At 43.1% G+C, this 18,708-nt stretch overlaps 1 protein-coding gene across 2 annotated transcripts in view; it reads right to left on the bottom strand.

The window, feature by feature from the left end:
- PRKRA (protein activator of interferon induced protein kinase EIF2AK2) overlaps positions 1-18,708 on the bottom strand; it is a 145,408-nt gene that overhangs the window by 17,764 nt on the left and 108,936 nt on the right. Inside the window, exons 1-2 of one of the 2 annotated variants that reach the window (XM_077272622.1) lie at positions 10,692-10,971; positions 293-462 (exon numbers count right to left, since the gene is read on the bottom strand). The exons of the other annotated variant lie outside the window; for it this stretch is intronic. Coding sequence (XP_077128737.1) covers positions 293-462; positions 10,692-10,747 — 226 coding nt within the window. The 5' untranslated portion in view covers positions 10,748-10,971. Of the gene's footprint in view, positions 1-292; positions 463-10,691; positions 10,972-18,708 lie in introns of those variants that run through there. 2 annotated transcript variants of the gene reach the window in all.

Genomic DNA, 18,708 nt, shown 5'->3' with positions numbered 1-18,708 from the left:
CTTGACCACATTTGCACACACTGCAGCAGCAGGGATTTTGGCCCCCTCCCCCATACAGATCTTTTCCAGATCTTTCAGGTTTCGGGGCTTTCGCTGGGCAACATTGAGTTTCAGCTCCCTCCAAACATTTACTTTTTGGTTCAGGTCTGTAGCCCGGCTAAGCCACTCAAGACCGGGAAATACTTCTTACAAAGCCACTCTTTAGTTGCCCTGGCTGTGTGATCCTCAGTATAGCACACTATAGTCCGGTTTACATATATACAAATATTTTTATCTTTTTGTATGTACAAACCTATGCACGATACCTCTCCTATGGAAACGCGGAATGTGAAGCTTGGGTTATGGGCTTGCCCCTCAGACTTTTCGAGGGTGTACACAGGGGGGCTTCCGGTCTTGATTCCAAACTCATGGAGTAGTTGGATGGGCGTCTTACATGGGGTGGTTGTTGCGAGTTCATTTAAGCTGTAGATAAGAAATTGTTCAAAAAATAAGCAAAAAAGCCAACTATTATTGAACTGAAATGTATACACTTATTAAACACAATCACAATTAAATCAGTACCTTAGACCAAAGACAACCAACAGAAATGTATACTCAAGGTTGTTTTTTTGAAGGCTCCATGCAATTCAAGAAGTTTCCTAATGGGAAAAAAGTTGCAAGGAGTCTTATGACCGTAGCAGAAAATCCAACTAGGTCTTGCAACTTCTCTATCCATAGGGAAACCCTGAGCTTGGTGACAAGTCAATCAGCCCAAGCCTTACAGGGCTGCAGTGCCAGGAATCAGACCCTGACCGATAAAAAACTGGATCGGCCATGAGCGTGTAACTCCCTGAAGATATTTAGCATCACAAAAGACCAAGGTCTCAAGTAATATGGGGCAATTAGCATCTGTCTTGTGGGGCTTTTGCTTCCCCTAGTTTGAACTTTATGAACCCATTTCTACTTTCAACCCTAAAAACTATAACTATGAAACTATGTACAGCGAGTGAAAAAAAGTAATGAACGAGTCATCAATTTTCTTAGTAAATGTATTTCTAAAGGTGCTATTGACATGAAATTCTCACGAGAGGTCAGCAACGACCCATCCAATCCACACAGGCAAATAAATCAGACCATAGATGCTCATAAATTTAGTTATGTTAATAATGAGAAATCACACAGAGAAAGTATTGGACACATGAAGAAAGGAGGTACACAAAGCCAGAAAAACATCTCATGATGGGTAAAACCAGTGAGCTGTCTCAAGACCTCCCCAACCTTATTGTTGCAAAACACACTGATGGCATTGGTTACAGAAGAAATTCTGAACTACTGGAGCTTCCAGTGAGTATTCCAGTAAAAAGAGCATCATTTCACCATGAACCAGCCACAACCAGGTGCTCTCTTCAAGATTTCAGACAGAAAAGTGAAATAAATGATCAAAAGAGTTGTCCAACAGCCAGGGACCACCTGTGGGGGCTACAAAAAGACCTGGAATGAGCAGGTACAACTGTTTAGAAGAAAGCTATAAGTAATGCACTCAACTTCCACAGCCTGTATGCACTCTGCTGAACAAAAAGCATGTGCAAGCGCGTTTACAGTTTGCTCAACATGTGAACAAGCCTGTGAAATGCTGGGAGAATATAGTCTGGTCAGATGAGACCAAAATTGAACTTTTCTAATGCCATAACACACACCATGTTTGAAGGCCAAAAGGCACAGAATATCACCCTCCAAACACCTTTCCATCAGTGAAGTTTGTAGGTGGGAACATTATGGTATGGGGCTGTTTTTTCAGCATTTGGCACTGGCAAACTTCATGTGATTGAATGAAGGATGAATGGACAAATGTACAGAGACATTCTTGATAAAAAATCTACTGCCTTCTATCAGGATGATGAAAATGAAACGAGGAGGAACATTTCAGCAAGACATTGATCCCAAACACACAGCCAAGGAAATTCTCAATCGGTTTCAGAAACAGAAAATAAAGCTGCTAAAATGGTCCAGCCAATCACCGGACCTGAATCCAATAGAAAATATATGGAAGGAACTAAAGCTCAGAGTTCATAGAAGGAACCCACGGAACCTTCAGGATTAGGAGAGTGTTTTCGTGTGGAAGAATGGGCCAAAATCACACCAGAGCAATGCCTGCGACTAGTTTCTCCATAGAGGATGCGTCTTGAAGCTTCATCACCAACAAAAGCTTTTATAAGAGTTTTAAATACATTTCAGCAATTGTGTTCAATACTTTTTCCCCGTGTCAACATAGTTAGCAAAAAAAAGACATTTGTCCATCCAGTGCAGCCTATATTCCGTCAGAATAAATCCCCAGATCTACGTCCTTCTAAAGAAGCTAATAACTGTAAGATATAATATTGTTACGCTCCAGGAAGACATCCAGGCCTCTCTTGAACCCCTCGGCTGAGTTCGCCATCACCACCTCCTCAGGCAAGGAATTCCAGATTCTCACTGCCCTATCAGTAAAGAATTCTCTTCTATGTTGGTGGAAGAACCTTCTCTCCTCCAGGCGCAGAGAATGCCCCCTTGTGACCGTCACCTTCCTTGGTATAAACTGATCCTCGGAGAGAAATGTCATTTCTCATTATTACACAAATTAAGGTATGGACATCTATGGTCGGATTTCTTTGCCAGTGTGGATTGGATGGATTGTTACCGACTTCTGGTGAGAATTTCATGTCAATAGCACCTTTAGAAATATTTTTACTGAGAAAATTGGTGGCGTGTTCAGTATTTATTTAATCCGCTGCATATGGCCACACCTCACTTTTTTTTTTAGTGTATTTATATGCAGAATTCAGCATCAGAAGCATATGAAAAAAATGGGGTTATTGGGAAGAACATTTACTAAACAGTTCCCTCGAGATTGACTTTAGAGGAATTGTCCAAGCTTGGGGCAAAGGTCTGCAGTCACTATGTGGCTACACTCGCATTGGGAATACTGGGAGCATTGGACCAGTACGTGCATCACACGCTGTCACGATTAGGCAGTATGCTGTCACATGGAGAGCCGGCAAATTCTTGTCCCAAGCCTGGACAACCTGTGTAATAGGACATTTAAGAGGAAATCTGTTCCATGAGGATGGGTTTTCATTTTCTTCAAAAATAATGTTTTATCCTCTCTTCTTCTGGTGTTTACCTGCAGCAAAAGATCCCACTGTGGAAGGATGTTATAGGTTTGTGTGCTGTGTGTAACAAAATAGATAGCAAACCTGACAGTACAAATCAATGCTGTAGTTTGGGGTTTTGTTTTACGCGCAGACTATAAAGAAAATTGTACCATGCTCCACTGTGATCTGTTTTTGGGATCAGACTTGCCCATGAGAGGAAACCTGCCACACGAGTCATGCCGCCCACACCATGAATCAGAGCCTGACTGCACAACTGCATCCCAGTCATTTTTCTATCTGAAACGTTCTGGCGTTTCCAAAAAAATAAAGGCTTAGATCCAACAAGGTGTTTTCGCCAGAATTCTGGAGTAAAACACCTTGAAGTGCCAAACAATTTTATGCAACCTGAGCAAAAACTATTGGCGTTTTTATGCCAATCTCAGATGGACTTGCCAAAATCAGAAGAAGTGGGGCGAGACGGGGCTTGCAAATTCATCATAATTTACCCCATTCAATAAATTATGCCAGAAATGTACGCCAATCCCCTAGCTGAAGTAACAGTTTTAGCGAAGGAAGCAGTTGTAGGATGTGCCTAATTTATAGAGAGGCGCAACTTATTGGAGTGCTGCATTAACACTGGCATTCAAAACGTGATTGTTAAAGGGGCTGTCCACTACTATTTGACCCCCTTTCATAAGGCCTAGCTGTTCCTAACAATGACTTCGAATATACTTTTATTACCCTTTGTTGTGGAGGCCACTGCTACCCGCCCTGTTACTTCTGATCAGGGCACCGCCGGACAAAATGACCACAGGACGTCACTGACGAGGGCGGAGGAAATGTCTTTCAGCGATTGACAGGAGTCTGAGCGCGCATGTTCAGATCACAGACTTCACTGTTCTCTGCACGGATCCTACTGATGCTTTGGAGCGCCGACCCTTCAGCTGAGAAGCGCTGTGCTTTCTAATTATGATCAGCACATTGCAGAGCTTCTCAGCTGAAGAAGTCTGTGCTGTAAAGCATCAGCAGGATCCAAGCAGAGAACATCGGATGTGTGCATGGGGAAAAGTATAATAGAAACATATGCACCACTTCTGCATTTATCACCCACTCCTGGTTTTGGCTTACAAATACTGATGTAAAATCCTGACCAAATACTGATAGTGTGACGGCAGCCTTATTGTGAATAGTTAACCCCTTAATGACCAGAGCTTTTTTCGGTTTTGCGTTCTCGTTTTTTGCTCTCCTTCTTCCCAGAGCCATAACTTTTTTATTTTTCCGTCAATATGGTCATATGAGGGCTTGTTTTTTTACAGGACGAGTTGTACTTTTGAACTACACCATTGGTTTTACCCTGTCTTGTACTAGAATGCGGGAAAAAAAATCCAAGTGCGGTGAAATTGCAAAAAAAGTGCAATCCCACACTTGCTTTTTTGCTAGGTTCACTAAATGCTAAACCTGACCTGCCATTGTGATTCTCCAGGTCATTACGAGTTCATAGACCCCAAACATGTCTAGGTTCTTTTTTATCTAAGTGGTGAAAAAAATTCCAAACTTTGCTTAAAAAAAAATAAATAAATAAATAAATTGCGCACTTTTCCAAGACCCATAGTGTCTCCATTTTTCGGGATCTCGGGTCAGGTGAGGGCTTATTTTTTGAGTGCCGAGCTGATGTTTTTAATGATACCACATTTGTGCAGATATGTTCTTTTGATTGCCCGCTATTGCATTTTAATGCAATGTCGCAGCGACCAAAAAAAACTTAATTCTGGCGTTTTTAATTTTTTTCTCGCTATGCCATTTAGCGATCAGGTTAATCCTTTTTTTTATTGATAGATCGGGCAATTCTGAATGCAGCAATACAAAATATGTCTATGTTTGATTTTTTTGTTATATAACTCAGCCGATGGTATTATCCCAAAATTTATATCATTCAAACTATTGCCAGAATTAGATCGATATTCAGTCGCGTTTCGTTTGTGACTCCTCAGGGGATATCATCGCGCATGGACTGGCAGCGTCGGCTGGGCGAACACATTTACTTAACCCCGATGATATCCCCTGAGGAGTCACAAACGAAACGCGTCGGGATAATGGGGGAGAACATCCACCGCCATCAGCAGTAATACAAAGCGGGTGAGATCGTTCTTTATTATTCCTGCACAAACCAGCCACGACTAATGGATTCTTTATGTGGGCCTAATGAGAATATGGTACAGTCCTGGATAGACTGAATATCGATCTAATTCTGGCAATAGTTTGAATCCATAGTTGTATTCCCAGATCTGCAGGTTATAAATAAAATAATGTTGTCTGCGATACTGGGCTTATAAAAACCTCTTGGTGGTGCCATTTGATTTAAGGTCCCTATTGATATATTATGATACTCTATGCCCAGTTTATAAGGTATTGGAGATCAGTGAGGTTTTGGTAGCGCTATTGTACCCTATCTTGGAAAGAGAATATAAGGGTATAGCGTTCTGATAAGGACTTTCAGCGCTAATTTTGGTTCACAGTATTTGTGTGTTTGTTTTGTTATATGCACCTTGCACTTTTTTATGTAAGTCTTTGGCTTTTTGGCTTTTAAATTTAAAAAGTAAAAGTTACATTTTATCCTATTTAAGTTCTTGATTTTTTTGTTATTGTTTTATTTTGAATGGGGCAAAAGGGGGGTGATTTGAACTTTTATTTTTTTTTTTACTTTTTTTTTTTTTTTTTTTTACTTTTGCCATGATTCAATAGCCTCCATGGGAGGCTAGAAGCTGGCATAGCCTGATCGGCTCTGCTACATAGGAGCGAAGCTCAGATCGCCCCTATGTAGCTGAATTACTGCATTGCTATGAGCGCCGACCACAGGGTGGCGCTCACAGCAATCTGGCATCAACAACCATAGAGGTCTTCTGGTTGTTATGCTGACGCATCGCTGATCCCCCATCACGTGACGGAGGTCAGCGATGCACGTATTTCCGGCCCAGTGGCCGGAAGCACTTGTTGAATGTCACTGTCAGCGTTTGACAGCGGCATTTAACTAGTTAATAGGCACAGGCAGATCGTGAATCCACGCACGCCTATTGCGGGCACATGTCAGCTGTTCAAAACAGCCGACATGTCCCGGCTTTGATGCGGGCTCACCGCCGGAGCCCGCATCGAAGCGGGGGTTCTGCCATCGGACGTACTATCCTGATGCATCAAAGGCAGATGCCAGGTGCACTACAATGACTAATTAGATATACGGTAATTAGATATATCCCAATAAATCAGGGTGCTACACAATGCATGGAAAAAGGAATGGTGGAAGAAACAAAGAAGGCCAATACATATAAAGTGTGCTCACCTGCAATGATTAGTACTATTCCGTCCCATGGCAGAAAGGGGTTAAAAAAAGTTGAAGACGAAATGATCTCTCAAAGGCCTAAAGTTGAACATAACACATTTCCTTTCTATTTTAGGAAAAACAAATATATATTGTAATTTTTTACATTTTAATAATTACAAAAAGGAAAATTAGCCGATGCAAAAGTTTGGGCACCTTTGGAGATTTGTGTGCTCAAATAACTGACCGATGTTTCAGACCTTAATTAGCCTGTTAGGGTTGTATCTTGTTCACTATCATCGTTAGGAAACGCCAGGTGATGCAAATTTCCCAGCTTTATAAAAACCCAGCCTCCTCTAACCTTGTACCAAAAAACAGCAGCCATGGATTCTTATAAGCAGCTGCCTAGCACTCTAAAAATGAAAATGGTGGTGGCCCACAAAGCAGAAGAAGGCCATAAGAAGATAGCAAAGCGTTTTCAAGCTGCCCTTTCCTCCGTTTGAAATGTAAATACGAAATGGAAGTTAACAGGAACAGTGGAGGTCAAGATAATGTCTGCAAGACCAAGCAACATTCAGTGAAAGCTAGAGGCGCAAATCAGCATGTCCACTTGACCACAAAAGACCTTCATAAAGATTTAGCAGACTCTGTAGTTGTGGTACATTGTTCTACTGTTCAGAGACACCTGCAAAAATATGGCATTCAAGGAAGAGCCATCAGAAGAAAACCTTTCCTTCGTTCTCACCATAAAATTCAGCACCAAAACAGTATGCAAAAGAACATCTAAACAAGCCTGATGCATTTTGGAAACAAGTCCTGTGGACCTACGAGGTTAAAATAGACCTCTTTGACTACAATGATCAAAAGGTATGCGTGGAGAAAAAAGGGTACAGAATTTCGGTAGAACATCTCTCCAACCATTAAGCATGGGGGAAGATCAATCATGCGTTGGGGTTGTGCTGCAGCCAATAACATTTCACTGGTAGACGGAAGAATGGATTCAATAAAATGTCAACACATTCTTGATGCAAACATAACACCATCTCTAAAAAAAGCTGAAGTTGAAAAGAGGATGGCTTCTACTAATGGATAATGACTCTAAACACAAGTCAAAATCCACAATAGACGACCTGAAAAGGCGCAAGCTGACTGTTTTACAATGGCCCTCACAGTCCCCTGATATGAACATCATTGAAAATCTGTGGCTAGACCTCAGAATAGCAGTGCATGCAAGACGAGCCAGGAATCTCACAGAACTGGAAGAATTTTCCAAGGAAGAATGGATGAAAATCCCTCAAACGAGAATTGAAAGCATCTTGGCCCACTATAAAAAGGGTTTACAACCTGTGATACTTACAAAAAGGGGGTGCTACTAGACATAGTGATGAGCGAATATACTCGTTACTCGAGATTTCTCGAGCATGCTCGGGTGTCCTCTGAGTATTTTTTAGTCCTCGGAGTTTTAGTTTTTCTTGCCGCAGCTGAATGATTTACATCTGTTAGCCAGCATAAGTATATGTGGGGGTTGCCTGGTTGCTAGGGAATCCCCACATGTACTTATGCTGGCTAACAGATGTAAATCATTCAGCTGCGGCAAGAAAAACAAACTCCAAGCACTAAAAAATACTCAGAGGACCCTCGAACGTGCTCGAGAAATCTCGAGTAACGAGTATAATAGCTCATCACTACTCATTACCAGTATTAATTGCACCTATTTGAACTCGTTACCTGTATAAAAGACACCTGTCAACACAATCACACTCCAACCTCTCCACCCTGGCCAATACCAAAGAGCTGTCTAAGGACACCAGGGACAAAATTGTAGACCTGCACAAGGCTGGGATGGGCTACAGGGCAATAGGCAAGCAGCTTGGTGAGAAGGCAACAACTGCTGACCCAATTATTAGAAAATGGAAGAGACACAAGATGACTGAATCTTCCTCGGTCTGGGGCTCCATGCAAGATCTCTTCTCGTGGGGTAAGGATGATTCTGAGAAAGGTCAGGAATCAGCCCAGAATTTTATGGGAGGACCTGATCAATAACCTGAAGAGAGCTGGGACCACAGTCACTATGCCGTCATGGATTAAAATCCTGCAGGACACGCAAGGCTCCGCTGCTCACGCCAACACATGTCCAGGTCCGTTTGAAGTTCGCCAATGAGGTCAGATGAGACCAAGATAGAATATTTTGGTATCAACTCTACTCGCCGTGTTTGGAGGAAGAATGAGTAAAACCCCAAGAACACCGTCCCAACTGTGAAGCATGGTGGGGGAAACATCATTCTTTGGGAGTGATTTTCTGCAAAAAGGGGCAAGACAACTGCACCACATTGAAGGGTGATGCATAGGGTCATGTACTGCGAAATTTTTGCCAACAACCTCCTTCCCGCAGTAAGAGGGTCGTGGCTGGGTCATTTCTCACTACTACACAACTTAATTTATAGACATCTATGGTTTGACTTCTTTGCCTGTGTGAATTGGATGCGTTATTGCCGACATCTTGTGAGAATTTCATGTCAATAGCACCTTTAAAAATATATTTTACTTAGAAAAATGGTGACATGTTCAATACTTATTTCACCCACTGTATGAATGAATATATATGTGTGTGTGTGTATATATATATATATATATATATATATATATATATATATATATAATTGTGTATGTGTGTATATATCTATATATATAATTGTCTAAGGGGTACTTCTGTCTGTTACTTCCGTAATGGAAATCCAGGGTCGCCGATTGGTCGCGCCCGGCTGGCAACGACCAATCGGCGATATTGGGGCAGGATTTAACACCGCTTCACTTTTTACTACTGATGCTGCCTATCATTATATTCTCACCTTCCGGCGTCCGCGGCACCCTTTCCTGCTCCTCGTGACGCTCCGGTCCCAAGAATACATTGCGGCAATGACTCGAGATCACGTAGCGGTCTTGCGAGATGAGGACGTGCGGTCTCACGAGACCGCTACATGATCTCGACTCATTGCCGCAATGCATTACTGGGAACGGAGCGTCGCGAGGAGCATCGCTAAAGGCCTGGGCTAGATCCGGGGGCCGACAGGTGAGTATATAACTATTTCTTATTTTAATTGTTTTTTTAACAGGGATATGGTGCCCACATTGCTATATACTGCATGGGCTGTGTTATATACTACGTGGGCTGTGTTATATACTGCGTGGGCTGTGTTATATACTGCGTGGGCTGTGTTATATACTGCGTGGGCTGTGTTATATACTGCGTGGGCTGTGTTATATACTGCGTGGGCTGTGCTATATACTGCGTGGGCTGTGCTATATACTGCGTGGGCTGTGCTATATACTGCGTGGGCTGTGCAATATACTGCGTGGGCTGTGCAATATACTACGTTGGCTGTGCTATATACTGCGTGGGCTGTGTTATATACTGCGTGGGCTGTGTTATATACTACGTGGGCTGTGCTATATACTACGTTGGCTGTGTTATATACTGCGTGGGCTGTGTTATATACTATGTGGGCTGTGCTATATACTACGTGGGCTGTGCTATATACTACGTGGGCTGTGCTATATACTACGTGGGCTGTTATATACTACGTTGCTGTGCTATATATTACGTGGGCTGTGCTATACATTACGTGGGCTGTGCTATATACTACGTGGGCTGTGTTATATACTACGTGGGCTGTGCTATATACTACGTGGGCTGTGCTATATACTACGTGGGCTGTGCTATATACTACGTGGGCTGTGCTATATACTACGTGGGCTGTGCTATATACTACGTGGGCTGTGCTATATACTACGTGGGCTGTGCTATATACTACGTGGGCTGTGCTATATACTACGTGGGCTGTGTTATATACTACGTGGGCTGTGCTATATACTACGTGGGCTGTGTTATATACTACGTGGGCTGTGCTACATACTAAGTCGCTGTGCTATATACTACGTGGCATTGTAATATACTACGTGGGCAATGTTGTATATATATGCTATATACTACATACATATTCTAGAATACCAGATGTGTTAGAATCGGGCCACCATCTAGTATATATATATTTGATGTGTATGCTTCTATAGTGTGTGTGTATATTTGATGTGTGTGTACTATGTGTAGATTTGGGGTATATATACCTAACTGCTGTATACATATAGCTCCACCAGTCTCAGCTGTGCACATACACTGCAGTAGCCTGAACCCCGCATCCTACCCCCACCCCTTCATCTATACGAGAAGGCATGCTGAGACTTGCAGTCCCCCGTCACACCCCTTTCACCTCGCGGCTTTCTCAGAGCTCCTTTTAGGCGCGGCTGGAAACCTCTCCCTGGACATGATGGCGGAGTTGGGGGGAGAGTGGGACCTGCTCTCCGAGGATTAGAGCCGCGCAGAAAAGGCTCTCCACCGGCCGAGACTGCGGCACTTCCTCTCACAAGGAGGGTCTTACTTAGCGGAAGGGGAAAGACTACAAGTGCACACGTTCTCTGCCTAACCAGCGGGCGGAGGGATACCCGGGACAAAGGCTAACTGGCGCCATGGTGATACAAAGAGGCGGAGTTAATGCGGCAGGGAAGAGCTGGTCCTTCTTTTTGAGGGCGTGATCTGAATGGATAAATTGGTTGGGTGTGGCCTATATGGTAATGACGGGTGATGGTTCTTTATCACCAGTGGTAGGAATGTTGAGCCAAGGGTGTGGGCGGCGTGATGACGTCAGGTGGGTGTGGTTCCTTATGGTAACGAGGATGGTTTTTAGGAGCCGGGGTTGTGGCCGTTGGTATTGGCTGGTGATGGGGCGTGCAGTCGCTGCGAGATGGCGGTATATAAGGCACCCTCCATATAACAGAGCCCTATGGGACCCACCATACAATGGAGCTCTATAAGGGACCCTCCATATAAGAGAGCTCTATAAGGGACCCACCATATAACGGAGCTCTACAAGACACTACTATATAAGAGAGCTCTATAAGGGACCCACCATATAAGGGAGCTCTATAAGGGACCCTCCATATAAGAGAGCTCTATAAGGGACCCACCATATAAAAGAGCTCTATAAGGGACCCACCATGTAAGGGAGCTCTATAAGGGACCCACCATATAAGAGAGCTCTATAAGAGAACCACCATATAAAAGAGCTCTATAAGGGACCCACCATATAAGAGAGCTCTATAAGAGAACCACCATATAAAAGAGCTCTATAAGGGACCCACCATGTAAGGGAGCTCTATAAGGGACCCACCATATAAGGGAGCTCTATAAGGCACCCACCATATAAGAGAGCTCTATGACGGGCCCACCATATAAGAGAGCTCTATAAGGGACCCACCATATAAGAGAGCTCTATGACGGGCCCACCATATAAGAGAGCTCTATAAGGGACCCACCATATAAGGGAGCTCTATAAGGGACCCACCATATAAGGGAGCTCTATAAGGGACCCACCATATAAGAAAGCTCTATAAGGGACCCACCATATAAGAGAGCTCTATAAGGGACCCACCATATAAGAGAGCTCTATAAGGGACCTATCATATAAGGGAGCTCTATAAGGGACCCACCATATAAGAGAGCTCTATAAGGGACCCACCATATAAGAGAGCTCTATAAGGGACCCACCATATAAGAGAGCTCTATAAGGGACCCACCATATAAGGGAGCTCTATAAGGGACCCACCATATAAGGGAGCTCTACAAGACACTACTATATAAGAGAGCTCTATAAGGGACCCTCCATATAAGAGAGCTTTATAAGGTATCCACCATATAAGGGAGCTCTATAAGGGACCCACCATATAAGGGAGCTCTATAAGGGACCCACCATATAAGAGAGCTCTATAAGGGACCCACCATATAAGAGAGCTCTATAAGGGACCCACCATATAAGAGAGCTCTATAAGGCACCCACCATATAAGAGAGCTCTATAAGGCACCCACCATATAAGAGAGCTCTATAAGAGACTCACCAAATAAGAGAGCTCTATAAGAGAACCACCATATAAAAGAGCTCTATAAGGGACCCACCATATAAGAGAGCTCTATAAGGGACCCACCATATAAGGGAGCTCTATAAGGGACCCACCATATAAGGGAGCTCTATAAGGGACCCACCATATAACGGAGCTCTATAAGGGACCCACCATATAACGGAGCTCTACAAGACACTACTATATAAGAGAGCTCTATAAGGGACCCTCCATATAAGAGAGCTCTGTAAGGGACCCACCATATAAGAGCTCTATGACGGGCCCACCATATAAGGGAGCTCTATAAGGGACCCACCATATAAGGGAGCTCTATAAGGGACCCACCATATAAGGGAGCTCTATAAGGGACCCACCATATAAGGGAGCTCTACAAGACACTACTATATAAGAGAGCTCTATAAGGGACCCTCCATATAAGAGAGCTTTATAAGGTATCCACCATATAAGAGAGCTCTATAAGGGACCCACCATATAAGAGAGCTCTATAAGAGAACCACCATATAAAAGAGCTCTATAAGGGACCCACCATATAAGGGAGCTCTATAAGGGACCCACCATATAAGGGAGCTCTATAAGGGACCCACCATATAAGGGAGCTCTATAAGGGACCCACCATATAAGGGAGCTCTATAAGGGACCCACCATATAAGAGAGCTCTATAAGGGACCCACCATATAAGAGAGCTCTATAAGGGACCCACCATATAAGAGAGCTCTATAAGGGACCCACCATATAAGGGAGCTCTATAAGGGACCCACCATATAAGGGAGCGCTATAAGGGACCCACCATATAAGGGAGCTCTACAAGACACTACTATATAAGAGAGCTCTATAAGGGACCCTCCATATAAGAGAGCTTTATAAGGTATCCACCATATAAGGGAGCTCTATAAGGGACCCACCATACTGTATAAGAGAGCTCTATAAGGGACCCACCATATAAGAGAGCTCTATAAGGCACCCACCATATAAGAGAGCTCTATAAGGCACCCACCATATAAGAGAGCTCTATAAGAGAACCACCATATAAAAGAGCTCTATAAGGGACCCACCATATAAGAGAGCTCTATAAGGCACCCACCATATAAGAGAGCTCTATAAGGCACCCACCATATAAGAGAGCTCTATAAGAGAACCACCATATAAAAGAGCTCTATAAGGGACCCACCATATAAGAGAGCTCTATAAGGCACCCACCATGTAAGAGCTCTATAAGGCACCCACCATATAAGGGAGCTCTATAAGGGACCCACCATATAAGAGAGCTCTATAAGGGACCCACCATATAAGAGAGCTCTATAAGGGACCCACCATATAAGGGAGCTCTATAAGGGACCCACCATATAAGAGAGCTCTATAAGGGACCCACCATATAAGGGAGCTCTATAAGGGACCCACCATATAACGGAGCTCTATAAGGGACCCACCATATAACGGAGCTCTACAAGACACTACTATATAAGAGAGCTCTATAAGGGACCCTCCATATAAGAGCTCTATAAGGGATCCTCCATATAAGTGAGCTCTATAAGGCACCACCATGGATTCTGTAGATTGGTTGCAGTAGTGGCATCACATCGATAGCTCATATCACCTCTGCAGCCAATCACTGAGCTCGGCAGCTCTCCAGCTGTAAGTAAAGAATACCTGTGTGGACCCGCTGCCCGCTGTTAGTATTGATATATTGGTCTAGATGACGCATGTAACCTTACTCATCTTTTGTTCATACTAAATTTTCTTCCACATGAGGACCAGGCACTTAATAGCCCCTGGTGTCTGTTCTGTACACACATTGGCTGGAGACGGATCATGCAGCGTTATGTGCAGACCCTAGTTAGTATATTATGGCTGGCGGTACCATATTAGCAGATTTTATCATTCACATTTTGTGTCCCCCCTATTTCTTCATAGATTGTAGCTTGTGAGCAGCAGGACCCTCACTCCTCCTGGTAGTTATGTGTTATTCTGTAATGTCTTTATTGTGTGTACAAGTCCTCTCTAAAATATAACGTACCATGGAATATGTTGGCGCTATAGAAATAAAAATTATTATTCTTATGTAACAGTCGGTATGTGATGTGAAGGTGCCACATTGGATCCCATCGCCGTGCCGCACACTCAGCGGTAACAATCATTGCCTGGCAGGTGAATGCAGAACTGAGTATTTTAAAGGGAACCTGTCAGCAGGATTGTGCACAGTAACCTACAGACAGTGTCAGGTTGGCGCCATTATACTGATTGCAATGATACCTGGGGGATGAAATACATTTAAATGATGTGTGGCAGGTTTTCTGGAGTAGTGGATACAGGGAGAAATTGGAGCTATAGTTTACCTGCAGCCACTTGCTTAAAGTCAACGGGGCGATTACTGTACATCGATTCCGGCAGTAATCACTCTCTGGAACAGAGACAGATAGACAGCCTGCTCTGCGCACACACGCTGCACACACACAGTTGCTGCACACACTCCATACGGCATACATATGTTGCACATACTGCGCACACCACACATGCTGCAGGTCAATCAGAGAGCGGGGGAAGGAATTATAATACTAATATCAGTGAGCAGGAGAAAAGGGCAATTCATAGCCTGAAGAGCAACAATGAGACCACCATTAAGCCTGCGGATAAAGGTGGTGCCATAGTCCTCCTGAACATAACTGACATTTAAGAAGCACACAGACGGCTGAATACTGCACCAAACTGGATGATGACCCACGTCCAAAATGTATGAGGAAATTGAAAAGAGTCATCAGAGGTCAGTACAGATTCCACAAACCTTCTGGACTTTACACCTAAGAATTCTAGGATACAAATGTTCTATGTGCTTCCCAACATACATAACCTAGGTAACCCAAAGAGGCCAATCACCTCAGGGGTGGGAACACTCACTGAAAAAATCTCAGGGAGGGTAGAACATGTCTTTAAAGGTGATGTCCATTATCAGGACAAAGCCTTATTGATTAAAATGTTTGCCCCATAAAATAATAAAGCTTATACTAACCTCCCGTGCCGTCGCCGTTCCCGTGGTGTCACCACTGGCTCTCCACCCGGGGATCTAGTGGTGTTGTGACAGGAGACACCGGCGCCCAATTAGCGCTGGCATCTCTGTCCCCACCTTCGGACAAATCAAACATGAAGAGGAAGTCCGGGCTGTAGCTGATCTCAGACTTCATCTTCATGTTCAATTTGTCCAAAGGCGGGGACAGTGATGACAGCGCTGATTGAGTGCCGACATCACGCATCACAACAACAGCACGGGAGCCCCGGGAGAACGAGTGCTGGCACCGCAGGAATGGCGTTGGCACTGGAGGTGGGTAAACTTTTTTATTTTATCGGGGCCAAGCAAGGGGAATGAGAAGAGGTTGCCCAAGTAGTCTACAACTTCTTTAAACCGCTGGTAAGGAAGACAGCTAGCTATTTACAGGACACCACAGACCTTTTATAATAGTTATCTACATTAGGTTCTCTCCCCAAGAGTACCATCTTAGCCACCATGGATGTGGAATCCCTATATTCTAAATCCAACATGAAGATGGACTATCCGCCTGTCAAATGTTTCTTGAAGCTAATGAGATCACTTCTGAGTCTATTAAATATGGATTTATCCTCACACATAACTTTTTCTCTTTCAGCGAAGAGCTATATCTACAATGCACCGGAGCTGCTACAGGCAGAAAAATGGCACCCCAGCATGCCAACCTTTTTATGCCTAAACTGGAAAATGACTTTTTAGCATCCTGCTCCATCAAACCCTTGGCCTATTTCCATTACATCGATGACATCTTAATAATCTGCAGTGAGTCCGAACAAGAACTTCTAAAATTCTATTACAAATTCAATACATTTCATCCCACAATTAACTTAATATTGTATAACTTCAAAATATAATCAACTTTCTGGATACCACCATAAAAAGAAAACCAATTGACACATTAAGAATTCCATCGTCCACAGCCAAGCTCTTAAATATAATCATATCTGTTCTAACCCAACAGAGAGAGCTGAACACTTAACCCATCTTAAAAAGACATGTTTAATCCTCCATTGATGATCATATGATTAGAGCCACGAGGATCCATAGAAGTCAATTACTTCAATATGGAGAAAAAGAGGAAAATAATCTTACACCTCTGGTGGTGACCTACAACCCACAGCTTGAAGTGCTCAGAAAAGCTGCCAAAAAAGTCACCATATACTACACAAGGATGACCGGCTAAAAACAATATTCAAAGACCCTCCCTTGCTGTGCTACAGGCAACCTCCTAATTTAAGAAATATTATGATCCGAAGTTCAATGTCCTCGGATACACCAAGAGGAACTTATCCTTGTAATGTGAAGGCTGGCAAAACCTGCACTCATGTAGAGGCCACAGAAAGGATACAGATCCTAAAAAAAACTGCAAGACTATAATATTCCCAGGACATTCACATGTTCCTCTTCCAATGTGGCGTACTTAATTCTGTGCACTGTATGTCCTATTGGGGGGTCTCTATGTTGGAGAAACAGGACAGAAACTGAGAGCAAGGATGAGGTCTCATCGCCTAACGATTACAGACAAAATAAACCATTGACCTGTGGCCAAACATTTCTGTGATCCAGGACACAACATAAACAATATGAAAGTCGTCATATTAAAAGGCAACTTCAAATCACAAAAACATCCAAGAGTCTGGGAATGCAAACTTATTCTTATAGTCTTTGATTCCCTCCACACAGGACTAAATCTGTCAGGAGGATTTATGACATTTACTACAAAATCTGAGGAATCTGCTCCAGAGACAGTGAGGGCACCAGGCCTCTGATCTTACTTGCCTATTGGGACTATAAAATGTTCAGATCACTAATCTATTCAAATTAAGGATTCACTCTCTAAGCTCAGTCTGTTTGTTTCAATGTCCTTTTGTTATGCCATGCCTGAGGAAGGGACCTAAGAAGTCTCAAAATCTTGTTTTGTAGCAGCATGTATTTTATTTTTGATAGCCATTAAAAGGTATCACAACGACAAGATTATTATTTTGTTTCTCCCACTGAGAGCTTTTTTCGACTGTCTAACAACCTTTTTTTCTTTTAATTAGTTTTTTTTACTGCGTTTATCGTTCATACCGAACCCTTTCTCGAAACTGAACTACAACTTTTGAAAGCTACAACTTTTTAAAGTACATTATTACCCTATGTGCGCTTGTCTCCTTTTTTCGATTAATCAAAACTGGCATCGCACACAATCGCTCTACACCAGTCTTACTGAAATAGAAAAGCACCGAATTTATAAAAAGGGCATGTCACTTAATGAAGTCTAAGTGGCGTGCACCACACCAGAAATGGTACCGCAGTCAGGGACTGGTGTTGCATTTCTAGCATACAACGTGCAGGCATTTTTGGTGAATCTGACGTTGATTTTGGTGGAGCTGATTCAAACTGGTGAAAAGCCACCAAAAGTCACAAAAAGTTTGTGCAACTCCATTGGGTGTAAAAATTTTGCTACTTTGCAAAGCATTTAAGACAGTTTTGTGAAAACCGCTATAGGAAATGCCGCTTTTTATGTTTTTTGAAGGAGTTTTACTTTTCCTGGAACAGTTTTGAAAAGTTTTGTAAGAGGTTTTTATTCCTGATGCATTTTTTGGGGGATTTCAAATCAGTCAGGATTCTCTGCAAAAAAGTGACATGCCCTTTTTAAACACCAGGTATTTGTCCCAAAAATGTCTTTAGGGAAAAAAATTATCAAAAACCTTCTCATACAGCAAAATTTTGTTAACTATATAGATGAGCAAGAGGAGTTTTCCGAGTGTGTTTGAGGTGGATTTTGGAGCTGATCTTATAAAGTAAAACTAAAAAAACTCTTCAGTTACACAGAGCCCAACCTACAATATTCATACATTACCTGCAGGAGATAGGTAATAAATGTTGTTTCTGGGACAACCACTTAAGGCCTGTTTCACACATCAGTGGCTCCGGTACGTGTGGTGACAGTTTTCTCACGTACCGGAGACACTGACACACGTAGACACATAAAAATCAATGTGTCTCTGCACATGTCAGCGTGTTTTCACAGACCGTGTGTCCGTTTGTAAAACACGGAGACATGTCAGTGTTCGTGGGAGCACACGTATCACACGGACCCATTAAAGTTCAATGGGTCCGTGTAAACACGTACCGCACACGGATGCTGTCCCCTATGGGAGGTGGAGCCGCATATTCATCACTGTAATGAGCGGCACCACGTGACCGCTCATACAGAACAAGCTGCGGCGCTGAGAGGAAGCATCGAGGGAGCTGGGTGAGTATTTTATTTCCAGCAAGCGGGCACACAGGGG

The sequence above is a fragment of the Ranitomeya variabilis genome, chromosome 7 (genome assembly GCF_051348905.1).
Source record: "Ranitomeya variabilis isolate aRanVar5 chromosome 7, aRanVar5.hap1, whole genome shotgun sequence".
In the NCBI taxonomy this organism is placed as follows: Eukaryota; Metazoa; Chordata; class Amphibia; order Anura; family Dendrobatidae; genus Ranitomeya; species Ranitomeya variabilis.
This window is presented reverse-complemented; position numbering and strand designations above follow the sequence as displayed.